The sequence below is a fragment of the Neocloeon triangulifer genome, unplaced genomic scaffold, assembly GCF_031216515.1.
Source record: "Neocloeon triangulifer isolate White Clay Creek 2 clone unplaced genomic scaffold, ASM3121651v1 ptg000017l, whole genome shotgun sequence".
Lineage (NCBI taxonomy): Eukaryota > Metazoa > Arthropoda > Insecta > Ephemeroptera > Baetidae > Neocloeon > Neocloeon triangulifer.
Genome location: NW_026775559.1, coordinates 3448608 through 3473248, shown reverse-complemented (window position 1 = coordinate 3473248; position 24641 = coordinate 3448608). Strand labels below are relative to the sequence as shown.

At 35.4% G+C, this 24641-nt stretch overlaps 2 protein-coding genes across 6 annotated transcripts in view; both read left to right on the top strand.

The window, feature by feature from the left end:
• The first annotated feature begins 258 nt into the window (after positions 1–258).
• LOC132203371 (neuroendocrine convertase 1-like) lies at positions 259–11861 on the top strand. Of its 2 annotated transcripts, XM_059631097.1 has the most exons (13): positions 259–489; positions 4702–4806; positions 4907–5077; positions 5127–5273; positions 6984–7149; positions 7640–7821; positions 8131–8343; positions 8816–8916; positions 9589–9801; positions 10199–10362; positions 10792–10925; positions 11042–11196; positions 11749–11861. In XM_059631097.1, the coding sequence occupies exons 1-13, from the start codon at positions 343–345 to the stop codon at positions 11813–11815; spliced, it is 1965 nt and encodes a 654-aa protein (XP_059487080.1). In that variant the 5' UTR covers positions 259–342; the 3' UTR covers positions 11816–11861. The 2 variants fall into 2 exon arrangements, with proteins under 2 accessions (XP_059487080.1, XP_059487081.1); XM_059631098.1 differs by lacking the exon at positions 11749–11861 and having other exon boundaries at positions 10792–10976; positions 11042–11176.
• A 1794-nt stretch (positions 11862–13655) lies between these two features.
• LOC132203370 (ankyrin repeat and death domain-containing protein 1A-like) overlaps positions 13656–24641 on the top strand; it is a 44225-nt gene continuing 33239 nt past the window's right edge. For 2 of the 4 annotated variants that reach the window (XM_059631096.1, XM_059631095.1), the window contains exon 1: positions 23315–23551. The gene's annotated coding sequence lies outside the window, so the exon portion shown is untranslated. Of the gene's footprint in view, positions 13784–23287; positions 23552–24641 lie in introns of those variants that run through there. The other 2 variants (XM_059631092.1, XM_059631091.1) reach the window with 2 other exon arrangements.

Here is a 24641-nt window from a genome sequence, read left to right as displayed (position 1 = left end):
GAGAATTTAAGTGAAAAAATATTTTCTTAATTCAACAATGCAAAAAATGTGTCGAGCAGCATAAAAAAAAATATTAAATCTTTTGTGAACCTAATATCCAAAAACAAATTCAGCTCCAGCAGATACAACGCCGCAGCAGTGGGGAGGGCGCATAATGTAATAATAGGTTGCACGGCGCCCTTGCAAAGTGATTAGTCGCTCTCACTTAATTCTTGCCGGTTGGGGATTAGATGGAAGCAGTTAACCGGTGGTGGCCAGTCACTTGTCTCAGTCGGCTCAGCTAGTTGTTTGTTGGATATAAATTTGCACCTCACCCGCAATCAGAGTGCATTCGGCAGCGAAATGCGCGTGCAATCAGTGCTGATGCTGATTGCTATTTGCCAATTGACTGACGCACTGTATGCAAATGAGTGGGTCGTCAGGGTTCCCGGAGGCTTGGAAACTGCCCAACAGCTTGCTAATGAGCTTCGATATGACCTCATCAGACAGGTAATAGATCTAATTGATAAATTAAACAGGTAGGAACGCTTAAATTTACATTAAATTAATCTGTTTTAACTTACATTGCAAGTTTCTCACCTCAGTAACAGCTCAACATAATTTTATTTTTTACCAATATTAAAAATCTTAAAAATTAATCATCAAAATCATATAAAATATTTACGTGCAAATTTTCTTATTGCTTCTTATAGTTTCTTTTTATATTTAAGAAATATTATATACATAAATATACATAATTAATATTGTAAACTGTACCTGATTTGATTTATATATTTGATTTATATAAAAAAAATATAATTTGAATAAATTTGAATGGTAACACTCAAGGTAGATTTCATGAAAAATTGAATCCGGCAAACGTCGTTGCAAAGTAGAAAATGAAAAAACAAGGACATTTGGGATCAGTTGTCCTTTATTTTTTCTTTGCAACAAGGTTCAACCGTTTTCAATTTCATTGTTTCAAAAAATAAATTTGATTTTTAAAAAGTTTTATGTTTATGTTATATTTAATACAAATATTGCAGTGTGTTAGAATTTTTAATAAAAAAAATATGTGTAGTTTTAAATTTGCCGTTAAATTATTTTACTTTTAAATTGTTTAGAAGGATGCAAAAATTTAATAATTATGTCAGATTAATACCACATTAGCATTTGGAGACATACATCTCAAAGTCGTGAAAGCTTTTAAATTTATCTCTTTTTGGTCTAGCATTATAATTTTAAGCAGATTAATTATTTATTTTTTGACGACCTAAATATCGTTGACGAGATTCTCACATCTCTCCACCCTCGCTGGCTCTATAACCACCATAAATAAAATCGTAACGTGTAATCATTGCTGCGTTACAAGTTGTAATGAAGAGCGTGTTTGTGCTGCGGAAAATAAATTTCCGGCTGCATTAGCGGCTGCGAACAACATATTGGCGGAGACATGTGACACCAGGGATTAAAGCCGTTCCTGTCTCGCTCATTAAATCCGATCCGATCACACTCTCTAGCCAACGTCACACGTTTCCATTTGTCCACCCACACCACATGTGCAACTACTTCCTCTGCCAGACTGGCAATATAATAATTAAAATAAGTGTTCGAAGACGTCGACAATTTCATCAGATTTTGTGATTTGAATTTAGAATACAAATCTGAAATTGTACTCAACAAGATTTATTTATTTTTTAAATTTAATTTTTTTTTAGATATAAAGGATTTTTTATTCAAATGATATCTTTACTATTTTAATTAAAATAATAATTTGATCTTAAAAATAGATTAAAATTATTTCAAAATTAATCATTGACAAATTTATTTCTACATGTAATATGTTCATCTACTGACTGTCTTCCTTTTGATAGAAAGTGAATTAATTAACATCAAGTTCATTTTGAAGGGTTCAAAAAGGCCTATCTTCATTCAGTAGCACGCACGCGTACGTGTCTTGATTAAGTGAGTGTAAGTTGGGCGATAAACGCAACATTTGCGTGGTTTCGCGGCAGCCTGCTGATGATAACGCACTAAAATGTTTGCCCCGATGAACATCAATCAAGCACATTATATACGCAGGTGCCGAGATTCCCTCCCCGCGGAGGAAAATTAATGCACGCCTCTTGGCGAGCATTAGCCTTTGGACGCTCAAATAATTTGTCATCTCCTTCTCTCGGGAAAACAAACAAGCGCCCACATTTATGCGCAGCGGCGCATGAAAACTTTCCACAAAGTTAAGCAAAAAATGAAAGGTTTATTGGCGCTTTAATTTTAATTGTGTGGTGTTTAAAACATCTAGCCAAAATATATATAAAAAGAAAAAATAGAATTCTGAAATTTTGAAACGTAGCGAAAAATTCATATGTTCTGAAATCGAATTTAAATGCCAAAATTTAAGCTTTATACTTTTAAGAAAGCCATAAAAATGCAAATTTCTAGTCTCTCACACTTCATAAGCTCGGATCTTTTCATGGCTCATTAATAAAATCAGCATTTTTTTCAAGTTTGAACTTTTAATTCAAAATACCTTCAAACCAGAATTAATTTTTTTTAGAAATAATCTATTTCTCTTTGAAAAACGGCAACACTATGAACATGAAAAGTTTATTGAAAGCTCATTTAAAAACGTTTGTTTACAAGAAATTAACAATTTTTAGCTTTAATGATTGAAAGAAATCAAGCTGATTTTTAACATAATAAAAATATATCAGCGTATGTGAAAGAGTATGTACTTTTAATTTTTAGGTGAATAAAATGTAAAACCAACACAGTTTTGCTCTCACCGTCAGTCAGTCCATTACCAGATTTCCGCACCACGTAATAATATCTCTGGTTTTAATTACGCCACGCGCGACTCTAAAAGCCGCAAAGTGCCCAAAATTGGTTAATGCGAAATTTTCGTCAGCGGCTGTTTTTTTAGTTTTGAATTTTGAAGCAAAAACAAGAGCTCCACGGGCATGCTATTATTCATCAGCTCTTCGTTATGGCTTGCTCGAGAGGTCGCCGTTTTGTGTTACAACACGCCCAGCGCTACGATAGATAGGCAACCTGCTCGACGGGCATAATGAGCAGAAAGCCTAACTGCGGAACAGCTTCAAAAGATTATCAAAAGAGCAGAAGATGTATGTCCTGATATTGGATTGTTGGAATTGATCAGACACAGATGCTTAAAGAAGAAATTTCAAATTCATTGTAAGGTTGAAAATTCAAACCATGTTCATTGTTCTCACAATCATTTTAAGTTTTCATTCAAAAGAAAATTAAGTTAAATTTATTTAAATAGAAGAATTAGACTGAAATATCCTGCAAAAATTCATTTTAAGCCGTTTCGAGGAAAAAGAAATGAAAGATGTAAAAGTAAAGATATGGAGAGCTATATTATAGTATAATATTGAATTAAAAGTAAAAATATATTGACTGTGTTTTTAAAGTACAATACGAAAACCAACTTTCAGACTTTTCTCTATCTCTGTTAATGCATCATCAAAAGCACTCCGAAAAAGCACAACTTTTATGACAATGCCACATATCATGATATCAGCTGGCCTATCCACAAGTGGTTGCGAGCGAGCGCGAGTCTATTTGCTGAAAGCCGAGTTGGCGCCGGCGGCGGAGAAAAGGGGTCGATGGTGGGTGGGTGGTGGGTAGGCAAGTAGCCCCTGCTGCACAAAGGGGGTGTTTTATGCAGAATGCAGTGGCCGAAGCACCTCTTGCGCGGCGCTGAACTCCTGTTCCTAACGTCCCCTGCGCGCTGCTCGTGGGCGGAACTTCCACCACCAACGACTGACTGCGAGGAAAGGGTGGCGGCGATCGACCCCTTTGTTTCCTTTGTTCCTATCGGCCACGCGCCACTCCTCGCCATATGGCTCTCTTTGTTTGCACCTATGCTGCTGCCGGGGTCTGTACCTGGTGTTTTTTGGTCGGGCCCGCCCGAGCGTGACATCGAGAGGGCTCTCTTTTGTGCCGCGGGAACGCGTGCACGTGCGCGCCTTCGAATTTAATTATGCTCGCGGCCGTATCATTTGATAGCATTGTTTGCCGTGGCCAGGTGTGTGCAGAGTGAAAAAGCGAAACGCCGCCTGATAGACGAGAGAGCCCCGATTTTCTCTGTAGGGGGAGATTTGATTCCCCTCTCAACAATCAAATTAAATACTCTTAATCAAAGAAGACAAAAATCTGACCACGTGAAAATTAATAATTCAAAATTTCACACGGGGAGTTTTCTTTTTATTTACACCCTTCTTGAACCTCAATTTATAAATCATCATTCTTGGAGTAAAGAAAACGAAGGCTCGTCCTGGTCTAAATAAAAACTGGTTAAATTTTTTCAACAAAGGAATAATAAGAATGTACCATTTAAAGGAAGATATTTCAGATGGCCAAAAATAGTGCTCCCACAAAATCAATGATGCTATTGTAGTTTGTAAAACCTTCTAAGAGAGAAAAAACAAGCGCATCAAATTACGTTAAATAAAAGTACATTTGATTTCATGTGCATCCCGAGAGGACAATCCGAATAATAATACACCGTTTTAACAATAAACTTGAGTTATTGCGTAATTTCTTAAAAATGCAAAGAAATGGTTCCCCTACAAAATAAATAAGTTTTTTATAAGTGTGTAAAATTTTACAAAATGAAATAACTCAAGTGCATCAAATTATTTTTGAACATATTTTTTTCCAATCACAGTAAAAATCGTTAAAGATTTTTCATTTCAGGTTTTAGGTTTTGACGACACGTACATTTTCAGTCAGTTGGGCCAACCCGTGATCCAGAAGCGGAACAGCGCGAATTTGACATTACGACTCTCCGGTGACTCCAGGGTGAGTTATTTTTTCATATTTTTACGGCAGTAGTTTTTTTCTTGAAAAAATTCATGAAAAGTTAATGGAGTGACGCGCGTATTTGATATACTCCCTTCAGGTTGAGTGGGCCGAGCAGCAAACGTGGAAGCGCCGAGATAAAAGGGACCTGCTCTTGAATGACGAGCAAATTTCGCCGTCCCTCGGCAGGAGACGCGCCGACTTGGCCGTGCCCTATTTTGGCTCGATTGGATTTTTCAACGACGAGCTTTGGGACCAGCAGTGGTACTTGGTATATTCACAAACTTGTTTAAATTTCTGTTAACTTTTTTTCCACGCAGCAAGACACGAGAACTAGACCAGACTTGCCACGTTTGGATTTAAAAGTGATTCCCGTTTACGAAAAGGGAATAACGGGACGTGACGTCAGGGTCACTGTTCTCGACGACGGGTTGGAATTTCGGCACAGAGATATTTTACCGAATTACGTAAGTTAAGTTTTCCTTAATGATAAATTTTTAATGATAGTTTAAAAAAAATATACATATATACAGGAAATGTATATACATAGTCATTTTACGTTTTTTTTTTTGCGCTTTTCAATACGATTCACAGGAAATTTGCATATCATATTTCGGAAGGCCAAAAATAATGGTAGCATTATTTTGCTACAAAAGATCATATTTCAGCTTTGTGTCACTAGATATCATATATTTGTTAACGCAGCATCATTTTACAAAGAAAAAAAATTTGTCAGCTAATGCATTTGAATTTTTAACACGCAGTAGCGATGACGATTAGCAGAAGTTCTTTGATAAAATATCTTATTTATACATACATATATGTTGATATGAAAGGAACCGTGAAGAGATTAGTTTATAATTTAAAATTGAACAAAAACAATAACTAACTTTTAATATTATAATTAACTTTTTATTGTAATTTTCAACAATTCCCGGCTTAAATGTTTCTGTGAAATAATTGATTTTTTCAGTATAGGTGATTGACAACAGTCACTCCACTTAAGTCAAGTGCATTATTACCTTGAGCCGCGCATTAATGCTTAAAGTGCTTTTTCCCTGTTTTTATGATTACTTTCCGCGGCTCCCACGCGTTATAAATTTACGCTTTGATGATAAAAAAATAAACAGGCTTCTCACGTTACACGAGTCTCGCGGCCGTCTCATTTCCGATTCAACATGGGCGCGCGAGCACGCAGGTGACGTAAGAAGGACTCCTCCGCTCTCCTGAATATTTCAGACCTCTTGGCTCGCAGCATCCGACTGCTCCTTCGCTGCACGGGTCGGTGAGATTTACTGAAATTTGCGGCACGCGCGCCTTCGCAAATTATCGCGATTGCACGAGAAAAGGCGCAGCGTTACTCTTTATTTGAAGTGAGAGGCGCCACTTTTTCGCTCGCTCGCGCGCGCGTTGAATTGAAATTTAAATATGGATGAGGTCATGAGGCATATTCTCAGGAGAGAGCGTGAAAGAGAGTGAAAAAGATCTAGTTTGGGGATTGGTACAAAAATAGAACAATTTGATACAAAGAGAACAAAAGTATAAAAACGTGCACAAAAAATTATTCTCTGCATCTTGAAAGTACGCTATAAATAGAAAAATGTTTTGAATTCACTTGTTGAAACAATTTTTTTTTATTAAGAAAAAAGTTCACTTGCTTAGTATTTGTTACTAGCTGCAACTCTATTTTATGAGCAAAAAATTATCAAATAATATTTAATCAAACTGGATTGATTTTAATATTTTATACTTAATTATCATTTAAAGTTGTTATGAAAATTTAGGATTGTCCTTGTCTTTTTTAAATTTTTGCTTTACCTGATAATTTTAATTACAAAACAACTGTAAATTCAAATTATTATTATTATTTGCAACTGTTTTATTTGCTTTTATTGTTCTATATATTGCTGGGGCATAACAGATATAATTTTAATGTTGTAATTCACCCATTGTTTATAACGTCATGTCGAGATATTTTCAATGTCTATTAATTTAAATTCATTAATTTTTCCTCCAATGATATGAGACCTGCAAATGCAGAACCAAAAATTATTTAGAGATTTTTTTAGTAAAAAACGAGAGGAAAACATCAGTTCTTCATTTACATAATTCAGAACATAAGTGGAAACGTCTTTAAAATAAGTTGATTAATTTTAAATCTGACTTTTAATTTTAAGGATCCTGAGATAAGCTACGATCTAAATGACGGCGACTCTGATCCGAGTCCGCGATATTCAAGTAAGGAGCCAAACAGCCACGGGACAAGATGCGCCGGCGAAATTGCAATGGTGGCCAATAATTGGAAGTGTGGAGTTGGAGTTGCCTACAACGCAAAAATAGGAGGTTGTATAAATGATGCTGAGCAATTATATTAAAAATATCACCTGAATCTGATTTTAAAATAAGGTTTATTGCGTGGGAAAAAATTTCTATTGTTGCCTGGGAATTCTCTTTTTCCCATTTAAATTTTGATATCGACTAAGGAGAATGAATAATAATTTTTGAGCGAGACTCCACTTCTTCATTTTAGTACCCATGTGTAATACATCACGAAATTTGTGCCTTTTGAAAGTACAATAAAATTTGAAGTGAAGAGAAACGTGCTTTTTGTCATCGTCAATATTTTTTTTATAAAAAAGCGGCTCTACCAGTTTTGGTCACGATCTGCGACCCTATTTTATCAGGAAACGCGTTTCTCATTGATTAATATACGATCTATTACAATAAAATTACCAAATATTTGCCTAATATTGAAAATCTCACTTGGCTCATTTTAAGGTGTGGGAATTAGAATTTTTATACTCTGATGGATATTTTTATTTCAATCTTAAAGGAATTAGAATGCTTGACGGAGAAGCTGGAAGTTCCATGGACCGGATCGAAGGAGAGGCTTTGAACTTCGCGCTTGATAAAGTTGACATTTACAGCGCCTCATGGGGACCTACTGATGACGGCTGCACTGTTGAAGGACCTGGACGATTAGCCAGGGAAGCTTTGGAAAGAGGAGTTTCTGAGGTATTTCTGATGGAAAAGATCAATACAAATTACTTTTTTTTTAAATTTGTAATCAAATGAAAAAAAATGAATTTAATTTATCTTGTAATTTATTTTGTGTGCCTTATTAAGTGAAATTTATTTTAATTCTAATTCAGACATTGAGATTTTTTAATCAAGTAAGCTTCCACTTTTTGCAAATATTAAGTTTCATAAACTTTTGCAATGAGCTTTTCCCTAGGGATCTTTTGTTATTTTAACAGAAAATTAATTTGAAATGCTTAGAAGCAACTTGATTATTATTTAATAGGCTTGACTTTGATGTTGCAGGGCAGGGGTGGCAAGGGCGCCATTTACGTTTGGGCCTCGGGGAACGGCGGCAGCAAAGGCGACGACTGCAATTGCGACGGATACACATCAAGTGTGTTCACCCTGTCCGTGGGAAGTGCGTCGGAACGCGGCCAGTTCCCTTGGTACGGCGAGCGATGCGCATCCACCCTGGTTTCCACGTACTCGAGCGGCGCCTACTCGGATCAGATGATCGCAAGCACCTTTCCATATCTTTCATCTCTTTCCGCTGATCGTTGACTCAAAGAAGAAATTCGCAGAATTTTATCGACCAATGTGTATAAAAAAATTACTCGCAGACTTTCCTGCTCTTTGAGTCAACTTCGCTTTTATTTGCACATCTTATCATATTTCTTTTACCCAGCTCTCGATTCTATATTTCCTTTGACGAATGTTTTATTTGAGCTTCTCTGAAGTGAAAATTCAACTCTTTTCCACGTCATCAAGCTTTTTGCTTATCAAAGACATTTTTGTATTTGTGCTTTTTGATTCAAAATTGAATCCGGTTTATAAAATGCATTATATACTTATTTTTTTATACCAGAAATCTTTCATCTTTCTTTAATTTTACGTTCAACTTGCTCTATCTATGCGTTCTGATTTGATTAAAAGTCTTATTCTGCGAGTTAAATTGATGAGAAGCGTAATTGAGCGAATTTCCCCGCAGGCTACAACCGATCTCTTCAATTCTTGCACTGTCAAGCACACGGGAACATCTGCAGCAGCACCGCTTGCTGCCGGAATTATTGCGCTTGCTCTCGAAGTCAAGTGAGTTTCTAAATTAATATATACACGTCGTGACATTATAATTATATTTTGCGAAGCGGAATTCTGCAAGAACTTTATAGAGCTCATAAAGTTGGGCAAGAAACACAAAAACTTGAACAAAACAAGTACAAAATAATTATAAAATTAATTGGATGTTGTTTTCAAGGCAATATTTTTTTTCTCAAACTGATTAAACCTTGGAAGATGAAACAATGTTATTCAAGCAACATGTTTTGTATTATTTATTCTAAACTAAGTGTTACATGTAAATATACAATAATTAAATTAATTTTCGTCAATTTTGAATTTTACCGATTAATTTTGTACATAGGCTGATTGAGATAAATTGTTTAAAATAAATATTAGAATATTGTTTTAAATGTACTTTGTGGCTGCAATAAAAAATAAATGCCTGAGAGCTGCTTAAAATTTGGATGATGTAGGTAGAAATTTTAAAATAATAAAATGAAATTTCTTCCTTACAAAAATATATGCTGTGAAGTTCGATTAAGGTTGAAAAGAAATTTGTTGATGTTGACCAAATTCAATCAATGCTAATTTGCAGATACAGTATCTCAGTAAAAATTAATATTTGTTATTATTATTTATATAATTTAATATTACCTCAAATATAATCACACCGAGGAATTTACTAATTAATCTCTTTGGCAGTCCCGAACTAACCTGGCGGGACGTGCAGCACCTGGTGGTTTGGACAGCTGACGTGGCCCCATTGGCGGACAACAAGGGTTGGCAAAAGAACGCCGCAGGGCTGCACGTCAATCGTCGATTCGGCTTCGGTCTCATGAACGCGTTGGCAATCACTCAGGCGGCCGCAAATTGGAGCACCGTGCCGCCATGGAAACATTGCACCATTCAGCTCAAGTGAGGAAAATTAATCATTTTTAGCGGCTGCTATTGATTTCCGACCTCCTGCAGCTTTTTTGCACCCTCGATATATATGAAAAATGAAAACTCGCGTCAAATGTGATTTTTCGAGTGTCAAAATTTCAAACTTTTTCACAGACTGTTATTTTCCCTTCACATGCATAAATTAAAATTTATTTTTTAGAAATATTTAATAGATAATTAATAAAGTCCTCCAACACTCCACTTCTTTCCTTATACTGCTCCACTTTTAGAAATTCAATACCATTTTGGTGGCTGTACGAAAATAGCCTTTGGATTTCCTTTGCGATTCCCTGTCAGGAACGTGGCCCATTGTTATGTAATGGAAAATATTTGGCGAGAGTCAATTTCGCGTACCTTCGTGTGTCCGTAGGGGAAATTCGACGACCGAGACGCAAACGGAAGGAAGCGCCCGGCTGGTCTTTTCAACGGCAGACTGCGAGGAGCACGTCAACTTTTTGGAGCACGTCGAGCTCAAAGCCACGATCGAGCATGCCATCAGAGGACAACTCGAGATTTTCCTCACGTCGCCCGCAGGTTAGACAGCAAGAGGCAATCAATATCATTTCCTGGCATTTCTCAAATTATCGTCAATAATTTGAAATTATTTCATTGGGAAGAGCTATGTTTAATTTAATAACTTTTTTTAGAAAGCAAGATATTAAGAAAAATGGTATAAAACATATAAAATTAATTTAAATTGTTGTTACATGTTTCCTTTTTCATCGACATAAAAATTCAAATGATTTAAGAAAAATTAAAATAAGAAAATGAAATTTCTGCATTTTAAAACTGTTTTTACTTAACATCTTCAGAATAAGTCTTACTCTGACCTATTTTTAAACGATCCACTAACATTCTTCATCTCAAATCTTGAAATTTTCCTCCTCACGTGTGCATTTTTTTCCCATGCCCTACTTTCCAATTAACGCGTGCGAATATAATAAGAGTTTTTCATGTGGGCAGGAACGAGAGTGCAGCTGCTGAGTCGGCGTCCCGAGGACACTTCGGGCCAGGGTTTCAAGGACTGGAGTTTCATGTCGGTGCACACTTGGGGCGAGAATCCTGCGGGAGAGTGGACCGTGCACATTGTCGACACGGTGAGCAAACACCGAGCTCAACAAGTTGCGAATTAAAAAACTTTTCCTCCAGTGCGTGCGCGACTATGTTTGCGTTGCTCTGTTTTTCCTTCTTTTTCATTTCAGTGTGTTTGCAGGACGAGGCGAAAAATCGGGCCGTCGTGAGCAAATGCGAGTTGCTGCTGCACGGCACTCAAGAGCGGCCGCGGCACATGCGAGAAGCGCCTACTGAGCAAACTGAAGAGAACGAGGCTGGAGACGGAACACCCGCTAAAGAGCAGCGAGCAAACAGGCAAGTAGTTCACAAACCGTGCAAATAGGAAAAGGCTTTCCTTACATAAATGTAATCTTCAATATCAGGATTAATTTTTTCCGAGAAGGATAAGGAAAGGATAATTTGCATGATTTGAACAATTATTTCTATGTAATTACAAAATTATATGATGCCAAGTTCACTTAAAAATATAATTAACAACACCTGAATAACACAAAAAGCAAATTCAAGGTAAGGTTTTCATAAACCATGTCACATATTGATTTTTCAAGCTTTAATTATTTTAGATATAATTAAACTTTATGTAATTATGCAATAATTATTAATATAATTATAAATATTTTTTTGGCAATAAATGTTTATTCATAAATAGGATTATTTATTTCCTACACATTTCTGATAGATGCAACGTTTCTGGAATTAGTTTAGGATTCCTAAATAAGGAAAAAAGAATAGAAAATAAACTACGGGATTCATTAATAATTTTCATTCAGTATACTTAATTGTTTTCTTTAGCAAACCTGATTGAATTTTTTTTTTTACTTACTAATAGCTACATTTTACTTTCAGGCAATGGTTTAATTATTGGAATGACTGGTCGTGGTATTCCCTTAGACAATACTTAAGCAACAACTAATCATCGCTCACATTTTCTGATCTCTGTTTATGCATGAATTAATTTATGATTACTACACATATTATCAATATATGAATAAATAATGAAGTTCTTTAATGCCAATAAATTTCTATTGGCTGTGGGTGTATAATTATGATTGGACGCATTTGAAAATCACAAGATGGGGAGTAATTTAAACTGTATTTCTCAGGTGAGAAAGATAAATAAATAACTTGCAAAAAAGCAAACGTTTTTTTGTTTTCTTCTTTTGATGGAATTTACATGTCGTGACGGCGTTTCTGCTGATTTCAATTTACATTAATTTTGAAACTTTTCCCACTTTGAAAAAATCTGCTTCTCAGAAAAGATAGGTGCCAACAAGCGACGAGAAAGTGAAGTGAAAATCGTGTTACAAAAAGATGTATGGAGCGCATTTCCTCGCTGAATTATTCATGCACTACTTTCGCTGTTCTGCAAAGCTCAGATAACAACGTAAATTTTTCTAGAAAAAGGCAAAACTTTCATCCTGTAATTTAAATTTTTTATCTTCTTCTCGTATGTTGTATTTCCATTAATCTACTTTACGTCTGAAGATAATTCCGTTGCATTTCTTCCTCTAACCTATTAGCGAAGGACGGCCATGTGTTTTTGCGCGACTGTCCATCAGCATCGTTGCTTTATTTGACTCGTAAAAAGTTTTCGTGGCGTCTGGTGGCAGTGGCAACAGAGTAGACATTTTTCATGTGTCTACACTGACAAAGTGAAAAAGAGACTTTGAGCCCCCATGTGATGATGGATAGAGACGCGACTCAATGGAAAATTGGTTCAATCTTCCGAAGAGACTTTTTCTGCTAGATAAAATCTAAAAAAAAAAAATTCATTATTATTTATGCTTCTCTTACTTACAATTAGTTAGTCAAATATACAATAAAAAAGATTTGAATTTGAAATAAAGGGAGAAGAAAATGTACCATTTTGGAAAATATGTGCTAGAACGTAAATGACATCAAAAGGACCCAAAAAAATTAAATCCAATGCCAATTTTTATTTTTTTTATTTTTTATTCATCAGCAAAACACAATACTATTCTGAAATTATTGTACAATAATGGGATTTTTTTATTTTAAATTTAGAAAATTATAATTCTTTCCCACTTTTGACAGTAACAATAGTCTGTAAAATTTAGAGACAAGACATTGATTTATTTTTTATTGTTGAAAAAAGATTTAAAATTGAAATTTTAAGTTATTAAAAGTTCATAATTTGTTGTAATGACGTTTTGAATATTAATCTACGACTTACTGCCACAATAATTTAAGCCTAAAAATCATAAATTTGATTCTCCAATGAAAACCCCTTTACTTTTGGTATCTTATTGTTCGAGCGCATGAAAAAACATTAGAGAAAACGTCCCCAGCAGTATCTTGAATGTGAATCCCTCCACTCCAAGTTTTTCCACCGAAAAAAGTTAAAACGAAGATAAATGAATTTTCGCATCAAGGTTCTTCCGTAAGCGGCAGGAAGCGCGAACAAAACTCGTTTCAATTAAGCCGAAGAGAATAAGACCGGGCTAGAGAGTAAGAAGAAGCCCAAATTTCGTGCCTTTTTTTATTTTCCGGCCGGGAAGAAAGAAAGCACTTAATTAGCATAATGAAGACAAAGCCGCGGTTTTTGTGTTGTTGTTGTTTTGTTCGCCGGTGGAACGCGCGTTGCATTTTATATACGTGTGGGGGTCGCGCGGGCGGGCGCGCGTGCGTTTCGAGGGGGTGGGCGCTCACCGTATCGACCACCCTCACTCTTCAACCTGCGTGTTCTCCAGCCCTTCTTCAGCCGAGTCAGCGTGATCACTCGAGCCGGCGCTCTTGCTGCGAGAGCACGCGGTCCTTCGTCAACCCGCCGTCCACCGACGACCCTCGACTCGCCGCCGCCGACACAAAACCAAACCACCTGCCGACATTAAAGAGAAAAAACAACTTGCCAATTCAGCATGTAAGTACTTCTTGATTTTTGTTTCCAAAATTTCTTAATCCTTGGTAAATTTCTTATTCTTGAAATTGACGATTGCTGATAGGTTGCAAGATTTGATACGAAATGGGCATTAATTAAACATGATTTCAAAAATTTTAATGAGATTTTCTGATAAAAGAACAATTTATTGAGAAACTTATTTTAAGTTCAAAGTGAAATTGAATAAGGAATTCTGAAATAGAGCAAATGCAATATGCTTTGAAATAAAATTTAAATGCAAATATCTGTAAATCTGATTTCTGTCAATACTTACGCGTGTTTTAAATTAATCTAATTTAATTTAATATTTCAATAAATGAGAATGTCATGAAATATTCATCTATAATAAATGAAAACGAACAAAGACATTCTCAAAACGAAAAAGGATAATTGAAAAGACGTAAGGAAAATAATTTTTTTTTCAATTCAGATCATTGCTTTTTAATAATTTATAGTGTGTATGTTGAATTGATGAAATATAAATTGTATAATTAAGTTATGTAAATTAATATAGTTTATTTGTGTATTTTAAACATCTGCAAGTTATTACATTTATATATGTAAATGAACAAATTATTAAATCAATATAAAAGTATGAATAATGAATTTTAATAAACTGGTAAGGATTAAAAATTTATGGGATTAAATTCACTTTTATATAGAGCTGAAAAAATAAAAATTTGTAAATTTAAAATATTTTGAGCATGTACAATTTGAAGTAATTTCTTGTGTGGAAAATGGAAGCTCTATCATAATATGGCGCATCTGTGTAGTATTAGTATTTATTTTATTTACAATAAATTTTAATATTATTGATATATAATAATCGAAATGAAGAGAAGAAAAACGGGCTTTGAAAACAACGAGGATAAAGCCCATTTTTCTTCACTTCTCTTCGAGTTCCAATATAATCACTTGTGTAGCAATAATTTTAGTTTACTTTTCATTAAAATGAATAAAGTGAAGAAGAATTTTTTTTGTTTAATTATGCCAGATTCCAACCTAACCCTTTCATATCACCATTGAATGCAAAGCAAGGAAATGAAAACTTTTGTTGTCCCGAAGGTAAAATTGATTTAATTTTAAACTTCATAAATCGCATCTCGCTGCCACGAGCAGACTCACTTTCGCGAAAATCCGATTCGGAAGAGCAAATGAAGTTACTCTTGCCGCTAGCAGATGTGAGCTCGCTTCAGGCCTTTTTCCGTCTTAACAAGTCAGAGCTATGCAAATTCGACTGAGAAGTTCCCGCCACCGGCGTCGCTTTATTCTATTCAAATAATATGTGCATTCACTCGCGCTCAAGGCTTATTACAAAATCGCTGGAATTCCTGCCGGGCGCGAATTAATTAGAGCGCTGATAACAGCGGGAGATTTACGAGCGCACTCGAGATGAAAATATTTGTCCTCGCGGTGGGTGCATTGGCGAATTCCGGCCATTCCACATCTGCTCCGTTTATTTGTTTCTCAAGACGGTGCGTGTCTTCTGGCTAAATGTGAGGATCAAAGGGGACAAAAAAAAAGACTTCGTTTTTACAACCAAATTCTTGCCAGCTCCAATTCAATAAAGGAATCCCATGTTTTCGTCTTATAAAAAAAAATCCGACTTATTGTGATATTCAAATAGTTTACATTATTCGTGATAATTATCAAAAAATATTTGATACTGTTTTTCTTTTAGCTTCAAATGTCTAGCGGTGAAATGGAATTGATTCCAGTATTGAACCAAATTATAAAAGTAAATATTGGAATACATACCAAAAATATACAATTATCATCCTGATTCACACCAGACTAGTTTTAAATTATGTTTTAATTAACTGATTTGCAATAAATCCTACTGTTTTTAGAACTGGCTTAAACAAGAAGAAAATATCTGACAAAATTTAAGTTTACTAAAATTAATTAGGAATTTTTTCCAGAAAATTTAGTGCTTTTTTAATTTTATTACGGTTAGTGTCTTTTGGCTAAATTGAAGGATCAAACGGGTCTTTGTTAAAAAATCCTACGTTTCCTTACCAAGAGAAATTCTTTACTGCTCCATTTCAAAAAGGAAACCGATATTTTTCTTGTTATTAAAAAAGTTTAGTTAAGGAATGCAATCGAAAGCAAATCAATTCGGTGCAAACTTTCTGCTTTTACTTTAGTGTAGAAAGTTGTCAGGCGCCACTTGTTATGGGACTTCCATTGCGTGGAGACACAAAGGCGGCACAAGTGGTTGTTTTTTGGGGGGGTTTTTTTGTATGGTCGAAAATGTTTTTGTCTTGGCTGACTGAGCGAGCTTTGAACGTGTGCATATATTACAAATGCAAACGTGGTCACGAGCCAGCCGTGGCGAAACAGCAACAAGCTGATTTTTATCGACGTTCAAAAGACCATTAGCATGGCGGGTCGACCGACGGAAAACTGGCTCGTTTTGCAGCCGCGAATGCGCTCTTTATACGCCGGCGAAACGTGTGGACGGAAACTTTCATTGTTCGCTCAAGTAGCCGCTTTCTGAATGTTAAATAGGATAGGAGGCTCGGGGAAAAGGTAATGGTCGACGTAATGGTGAAGTGACGTGTTTGGCCAATAGACTAGAAAAGCCCCTATAATTTGTTTGAAAAGAGATGGCATTGTGCGTCGAATCTTCGGAAAATGGGTCCGTTCATAATAATATATGAGAATGTTCAATGTAAAATATATGAAATTTTGCAGTTTGAGAAAAAAATTGGCAGCAATAAAATCAAATTAACAATAACTATTTAATATTTTTTATAGTTTTGCTTTTAATTTATTTTACTTCAAGATTAAAATTGGTTGGTTAAGTTTAAAATTTGAATTAAATAGTTAGAGTATATTTTGTTGAAAACTGTAATTTTTTGTTAGTTCTAATTAATCAGTTACAATAAGTCACAAGTCTTTTGTTACCTTTTTTAAACGACTTTTGTTTTATCCTTAAAATAAAAGAGTGCAACAAGTTGTCACCTAGCATAAACTCAGAAAATAAATTTTACCAGAAAATCAAAATGAACTAGATATTGATGGTTTAATATGCTAAATTTTAAAATCATTTAATTATAAAAGTTTGTTTCATATCAAAAAATTCTGCAATCCTTCAATTAATCGCATTAATTCAAAACACCAGATGAATCTTGCTAACTTAATACATTAATCTCGTATTACGTTGATTAGAAGTTAACTGCGGTGTAAGAGTGATTTGAAACAAATGATTGTTTTTGAATTTCATCAATATTTTATATTACAAATATGCAGTTGCAAATTAATCCCAAAAATCAAACAAGGGTATATTTTTCCGTAAAATAAGAGACTGAGTTCAAATGAGCTAATTTGCAACAAAATACGCAAATGAGTTTATAGAAGCCACACCACACTTTCTTCCTCGCCAAAGAACTTCATGAAAATTTTAAAATGTGACGGAGTAGCTCGAGAGTGATGTTTCCCAACAAGAATTTCTCAAATTTCCTCTCGGCTCCTCTAAAATTATTCGGGCCCCTCCCAAACCAACAACTTGGAAGTACATGCGGTGTACGTAAGTAGCGGCGTGTCTATATTTACACTTTATTTATTATGCAATTACCCGTTCTGACCGACGGTCGGGGTCGCAGGCATAAATTTGAATCAGAAAGCACGGAGGCCAATTCATTTTCCGCAAGGTAAATTACGCGCCCCCAACCGTCCGGAGGGCCAGGCGAAAAAAATCAAAATGAGCCACTGCTGCTCTTTCGGCTTTTTCATGCATATTTTATCGCGTGCGCCTGTTTTGCTCAGTGACGTCAGTGCGCTGCGATCTCTCATCTTTGTTGCGCTCCACAGTTAGCTAGGCCGACGAATCAATGCACTCTCCGACACTCGACTGCACAGCCAGGCTATTTTCAGCACTAAAAATCTCGACTGCCAAAGGACCTACCCACTCATTCACAAATTCTCTTTGTGTGTGTTCTCATTTGGGCAAGCTTAAAAGGTGCAGGAAAAGGTGACCAATTTGCTTTGATATATTATTCAGACGTTGCCAGTTTTTGAATGGGAGTCTGCTGGTACCAGAGAGGACAAAATTAGCCCAGGCTTGCTTCAGTTTGAAAATAAATTTGATAATTTATTATATTCAATAAATTTTGAAACGCACTATTTTTTCCCACACTGGTGCAATAAACCAATCATACATATTTTTGTAAAAAAAGTCTCAAAATTTAGTTAGAAAAACAAAAAATAGGGTAAGAAAGTGTTTATATCGAGAAATATTTTTCAAATTCAAAGGGATATTTTTTTTAAAACATGGATTTTCAAAGAAAATATTATTTCTTATTTTGATTCAAATTTAGTATGCATTGCGACGCTCCCCATTTACATCATGGTACAGAAAATCACAGTGGAAAAACAAAAAATATCAATTTACAATAATTCCAAAAATTATAAATAACATTCTATAAATTTTAGATTTAATCTGAATTTTTATGTAATAAAATTTATGGAAAAAAAATCTTGCATCCTACAATAATAGAGATACTTACTGAATCAAATAATGCGTCGAATTAATATTTTAACCACAAGCAAATTTTCAATTATGGAAAATTTCCTGTCCACATTCGAGGAATAAACCATTTGATCGGCTTTTCGCCCATAGAGCAGAGAGCAAAATAATTCAGCAGTGGTCTGGCTGGGTGGTTGTTTGGTGGAAAAGCGCTCGGGGGAATTCAAATATGGGTATTGTTTTGGTGTTTTGTTTGCTGCTGAAAGCAGCAACAATGCACAAGGGCTAGGCAGGCAATACGCCAAGCACTCGGGTCGTGCGGGCTGCCTAATCAGCAAAAACGAAGGCGAACTAGACGATTACTTGCAAACCAGTCCGGCGGTTTGCCGATGTGCAAACTCGAGAAGTTCGCCGCGGTTGAGGGCATGCACGTAGCGCTCTTGAAATGAGAGACGCATAGGAGCGTTATAAGGATGATGGATAGAGGAGATTATCTTTAAACAAGCTAAAATCCATGAGCACTCTCGGCGCGTTTATTCACAAGTAAAAGTTTCAATTTTGAGCGTCTCAGGTTTAATTAAACTTTGGATATTTGTGCAGCTTTAAGAGAAAATTACATTATTAGTCTTTCAAAAATTAATTAAAGACCTTGTGAGTAAGTCTGTTTTTTTAGATAACTTATATGCTCAAATTTTTATTCATGAAATATTTATAGAAAAATTGATTTTTATATAAAATTTTTTAAATAAGTCTTGTCAGTGAGTATTTTTATTTAAAATTTTGCGAAAGTTTAAATTTAGGCAAAATTAACAGTAAATTTTCTCTAAAATGTAAAAATGATTTGTTTTAAAATTGTGATTTGCAATTGTCAAACAGAAACAATCATTATCACAATAAAAATTAAATTTCTGAATGAAAAAAATACACAAAAAAGTTTCATTAGTCCGATTTTTGTTGAAATAAAAAAAAATCTACAAATATCTTTTTCATGAGTTAGTCAGAAACTTCATTTTATGTAAGTATGTACATATTATTTTTAGAATGAATTACAAAATAACAATAATATTGAAAAGTAATATTCAAAATTTAATTATAAAACGAAGCCTGAATTTGCTAAAATCCACCAGTTTAGAACTATTTGAAGGCAAATTTTACAAAATTTTAAATAATTATAGAAAATATGAACCATAATTATATTTTCCGCGAATTGTGTAATGTGAATTATTTTCCCCGCCATGCGATTGTGCTCCTGTGAATCGATCGGGCGTGGAGGGAATGCAGGGTGGGGGCGAAAGAAAGACCCGCAGCACAACTTCATTAATGGTTCATATTCATTATTATTATTTGTCGGCTGCACAGGTGCGGCGGTTTTAACGACACCCTGGTCGCGAATAAAAGCAGCCCGGCCGCACCAAACTCCTTCTTTTTGTCGCTGTTTGTTTTGTTGGTGGTGTCACAGCCAGCGAGCATTTTATTTATCGCGCCGCACGGAAAAAAGCAGCTGAGGGCTTTTATCCCTCGATCGCGTTTATCGCTTTTGTCTCCCTTTGTTGGCCTGATTTCGGCGCAAAACTCAACTCGAATTTTAAGGTTGGGCTGCTTTTCTGTTTGAATTAACAGCAACGCGGAAATTAATATCGCGTTTGAGGACAACGTTAATTATAATACCCAATTTATGATAAAACAAAAGATTGATTTCAAAAATCAGCTTTTTTCCCTCCATTTTCAGTTTACCATATTTATATTATAGAGTTTCCTAGAAAAATCGCTTAGGTTTCCACTTTTTGAGGGGAAAAAATGTAACTTTTTTGTGCACTTGTACAGGTTTTTTTTCTTTTTATCACAGCGACGCTCAACTTAAATCTAACAGAAAAACACTTCTGGTGTGAGCAAACAAACGCACACAATGCAAGCGTTTAACAAAAAATGTGTTTAAAGCGGCATGAGTTGATTGTCGCGCTCGCGAATGAAATCACCTCTCCGCGCGCAGCAGAGGGAAAAAATCGTCACCGGCGCCGCGAGCTGGCAAGCAGAGTATTCCCCGAGGCGCAAAAAGCGAGTTGGGTTGTTTTCGAGCTTTGAAATAAATTGTTTAGCGTTCCCTCAGTGGAGAATCGGGGTAATACGAGGGGGAAAGAATGGATTTGGGCGATTTGTGGAAATGTTGGAAAATGCAGGCAACAAAACTGAAAATCAAATTAAAATGTCAAATTGTGACGAGATTTCACGTGTGCAGACAGGTTCGTAATTTTGGGCCTCTCTGTGTTGGAGCATTTATCATTTTCTATTTCCAACTTGGCGAAATTATACACAACCGCAGCACCAGGGCTGAAATTAATGCGAATGCGAGGAGCCGCGAGAGCATATGCACATGCCATTATTATGCTCAACTTTTACGACACGTGTCCTGGGGCCCGGCCCGGTTCGAAATGAAACAGAGGCAGCATTAGAAATTCCATCAGAGTGAGAGAAGCAGCACAGAGCACAGATGCATTGTTGAGGACGCAAATGTTGCGCCAGCCCGTTGCCAGTTAATGTTGCATGGCTTGCAACTTGCGAACCTTGAGCTAATTATTCGCATATAATTTGATATAATATATTAATTTTGCATAAAAGGCCGTTTTCAAGATACAAAATACGGTTAAAGATAAAAGTTTTTTTTAAAACTATTCTTCTGCACAATTATTATTAACAATAAAAATAACTTTAATGCAAAGCGGTTAAAAGTTGCAACATAGAGAAATCAATTATCAAACGCCTACTAAAATTAGGTTTTAATTACAAAATAATTTATAGACCTCAAAATCAGATCAATGATTGATCAAAACCAGAAAACCAATTAAAATAACTTTAATAATAACCAAATAACGGAGACGGACGTTAGATTCGAAATTTTGACCATGCACGAAATGGACAGTTTGCCCATGGGCAAGCGCTCGAACGTTCAGGGGTGAGAAGTGAGAAAATGCCTACCTTGAACTGCTATGGCCGCTCTTCCTGCTGTCCCGAAGAAGCGAAGAAATGGTTTTCCTTCACTTTCACGTTGAATTGACACGTGTTTAACTTGTGAATTAATAGATAGAGGTCCCGCGAAGTCATTTTCTGTCAAAATTTACCACCAAAAACTTGTAAAGTGTTATTTTCCTTGCTTCGCTGCACACGCCAAACACACAACACTGATGAATTTCTTTGTTTACGTCTAACCCCTCTAATCATCTAAACATGATTGATGACTTTGGCTAATTCCACGCAGATTGGCCGACCTCCTGAACTGGGCAATTTTTAAATATTAATTGCGGGAAGTCATTGTAATAACCTCGGAGCAAATCACATCTTCATCTACGTACGAAAGGGTCGTTTATTTTGTTTATTTCATTTGTAGTCGCAACATCCAGCAATTTTGGAAAAATTTTATTTACCATGAAATTAAATCAACCAAGAATATTAAATAATAATAATTAATAATAAAATTTAAAAAAAATTATTATGAAAAAGCGCATAAATTTTGTACCAATTAAGTGATATATTTAATTACCTTATTTTTATATAAATATCAGATTTAAAAAAATTAAAACATAAGCTATATTGTAAATTATTAATCTTGATTAATAGAATAAAAACATCCACATCTTCCCAATTATGCTAACACTCTAGGCAGATTTCATGTAAACAGCAGGTTAGGGGGTCGGCCAATCAGTTGCGTGGAATTAGCCAAAGTCATCAATCATTCTAAATGATTTGAGGTAAACAAAGAAATTCAACAGTGTTGTTTGTTCGGCTGTTCGTTATTGTGTGTGGCGAAGAAAGGAAAGTCGCATTTTACAAATGTTTGGTAGTGAATTTTGACAGAAAATGTCATCGTGGGGTTGTGGGGACCTCTTTCTATTAATTCGACGAGAAAGTGAAGGAAAACCAGTGCTTCGCTTCTTCGGGACTTCAGGAAGAGCGGCCAGCTGCACGTACAAGGTAGGCATTTTCTCACTTCTCACTCCTGAACGTCTGAGCTGAGCGCTTGGCCTTGGGCAAAACTGTCCATCATGTTCATAATAATCTAGATATTCCTGTTTATTTTATTTTTACCCTCATAAAAAGCAGTAAAAGAGATGATCATTTTACTAGTATTTGCTTTCCTTCTTTTTGCATGAATGCTAGGAACGTGCTTGTTATCTGTGCTCGTCATCAGTTCCGAATCCCTTCCGAACAAAAGAGTTCTATTTTCGCACACGGCGGCTCACCCATCTCGCTCTCTCATGTAATTATTCAGGCATCGAAGCCCGTGCAAAAGTCCAAAGTACACTCGCTTTTGAGGGAAAAAGGATTGCGCACAATTGGATTGCCCAGCTGTAGAGGCAGTCGAGAGCTCATTTTCATCAGGAGCCAGCTCGTTAGTCGGCACTTGAAAGAGGCAGGCGCTCGGAAAAAAGAATAAAAGAAACTCTTCACGAACGAATGCTAAATTTCGATACCGCGATGTAATTTGCATAGAAAGTTGAAGCAGGTCAAGTGGGGGGGGGGGGGGGGGATCAAGTAACAAAAATTGATATTCAAATTATCACAAGTAAAAAAAGGAAGCATAACTGAAGAGTGATGAATTTTAAAGAAGTAATTATATAATAATTATGTGATTTTATTTGAAATGCATTTGAGTCAAACTTAAACCTTACTTAAATTTTAATATATTGATTTGAATTATTTATATAAAAAAAATTAAAATTTAGAAGGACAAAATAATAGAAAATAATCAGGTGAAAAAATTAAGCTAACGTTGCACAAGGCACGACAGCGATTGATATAAAACTTAAAATTTCATTACAAAGAAATAAAATTATGAAAAGCTGACATTACTGACCCCAAAAGGCGATCTGCGATCTGATGCTACTTAAAAAACTTAGGGTTCTGTCGGTGAAGATTAGATAATTTTTTAGTTTCTATTTTTATAATAATCCTGCACTATCCCTGTAAAGTTAGTTACAAAATAGAGGCAATTAAGCAACAACTTAACTTTTCTTGCAAAGTCTTCATTTGGTTCACAGATTCACGCCAACTTTGCACACGTTGACGGATTTAGCACATACAGATTGTTCTTACTGGAGCGGAAAATTGAAGCGAGGAACTTCAGCTTAGAGTTTGGATTTAATCCTCTCGCGAAAGTCGCTGAGAATTTATGTGACTTGAAAGCCGCATTATATTGTAATGCGCCGGCCTCCTTGACCCCATTCCACCAAGCTGCCTGAGGACAAGTTCTTTTTCTCATTCAAATCGTCATCTCGATGATCCAGGTGAGCACCCCTTTTTCTTATCCCATGCAGATCACGCTTGAAAGCGCAATTTTCCGCTTTGAAAAACAACTCCAAAGGATGTTCAAATAAAAATTGAATTATAATAAATTATTTGTAACTCTTATCGCCTTCTCCGTGGTTGCAATTAAACAGCATAATTAAAATATTGAGCGTTTTTAATTTGCGGGCTCATTAATGAGACCAATGTAGTCGCGCGGAAATTTTTAAATATAACTAGCAAGAATTAATTGCTTGGTTTGTTTGTTTGCTGGATATGTGGCTGTTGCCCGCAGAGTTTGGAGTTATTGAAAGATTCTCTCTAATTGAAAGCACATATTTATCGAACAAGTACCATTTGCTCCGACTAATGAGGAAAGTTTTACCTGTGGGCTCTTGCTCCTGCAAATGGGAATAATTTTATATTAGTTGCTCGCAGCTTATTATTACGCAACTTTTTGAATACATAATTGGAAAAAATGTCAGCAAATAAGATCTTTTTGAATGTAATTATCATTTTATATTAATTGTCTAATCAATAAGCAAAAAAATTGGAATAGAATGAATTGTTGTTTATATAGAAATAATACTTTTTTTTAGAAATAGAAAAATGCCTTTCCCCAGCATGATTGGTAGTGGAAAGTGAGCAGGGTCTGGTTGTGCGAGTGAACGAAAAGAACAAAAAATACGGTACAAATTTTTATAATGCTTCCTGATTTTTACTTTAAATAAAAAATTAATTTAAATAAAATTTGAATATAGTAAAAAGATTCATTGTGCTATGCTATTTCCAACACTATATTTTTTTAATAATCGGCTTTTATATTTGAAAATAAACTTGGATTCTAATAATCATAGCTCAAAATGCAACATGCTTATTATATTTTACATGAATAAATTCAACAGATCAGGTATTTAACGAGTGGAAAACAACTCTCTGTTGCTCTCTAGTCTCAACTGCTGCCCCACACATTTGAGATTAAAAAATATCGCATTCAATAACAACCAGTGAATAAGTGTGTACGAGCCGAGCCAATAACTCAACATCCCAACTCATTGAGCAAACATATTGCTTGCTGGTACACCACTGACG

Coding starts and splice junctions, on each gene's coding strand:
- LOC132203371 (XM_059631097.1), top strand. CDS start 343: ATGCGCGTGCAATCAGTGCTGATGCTGATTGCTATTTGCCAATTGACT. Junction 5,274..6,983: donor GAGATATTTTACCGAATTAC/GTAAGTTAAGTT, acceptor TTTAATTTTAAG/GATCCTGAGATAAGCTACGA. Junction 8,917..9,588: donor GCGCTTGCTCTCGAAGTCAA/GTGAGTTTCTAA, acceptor TCTCTTTGGCAG/TCCCGAACTAACCTGGCGGG.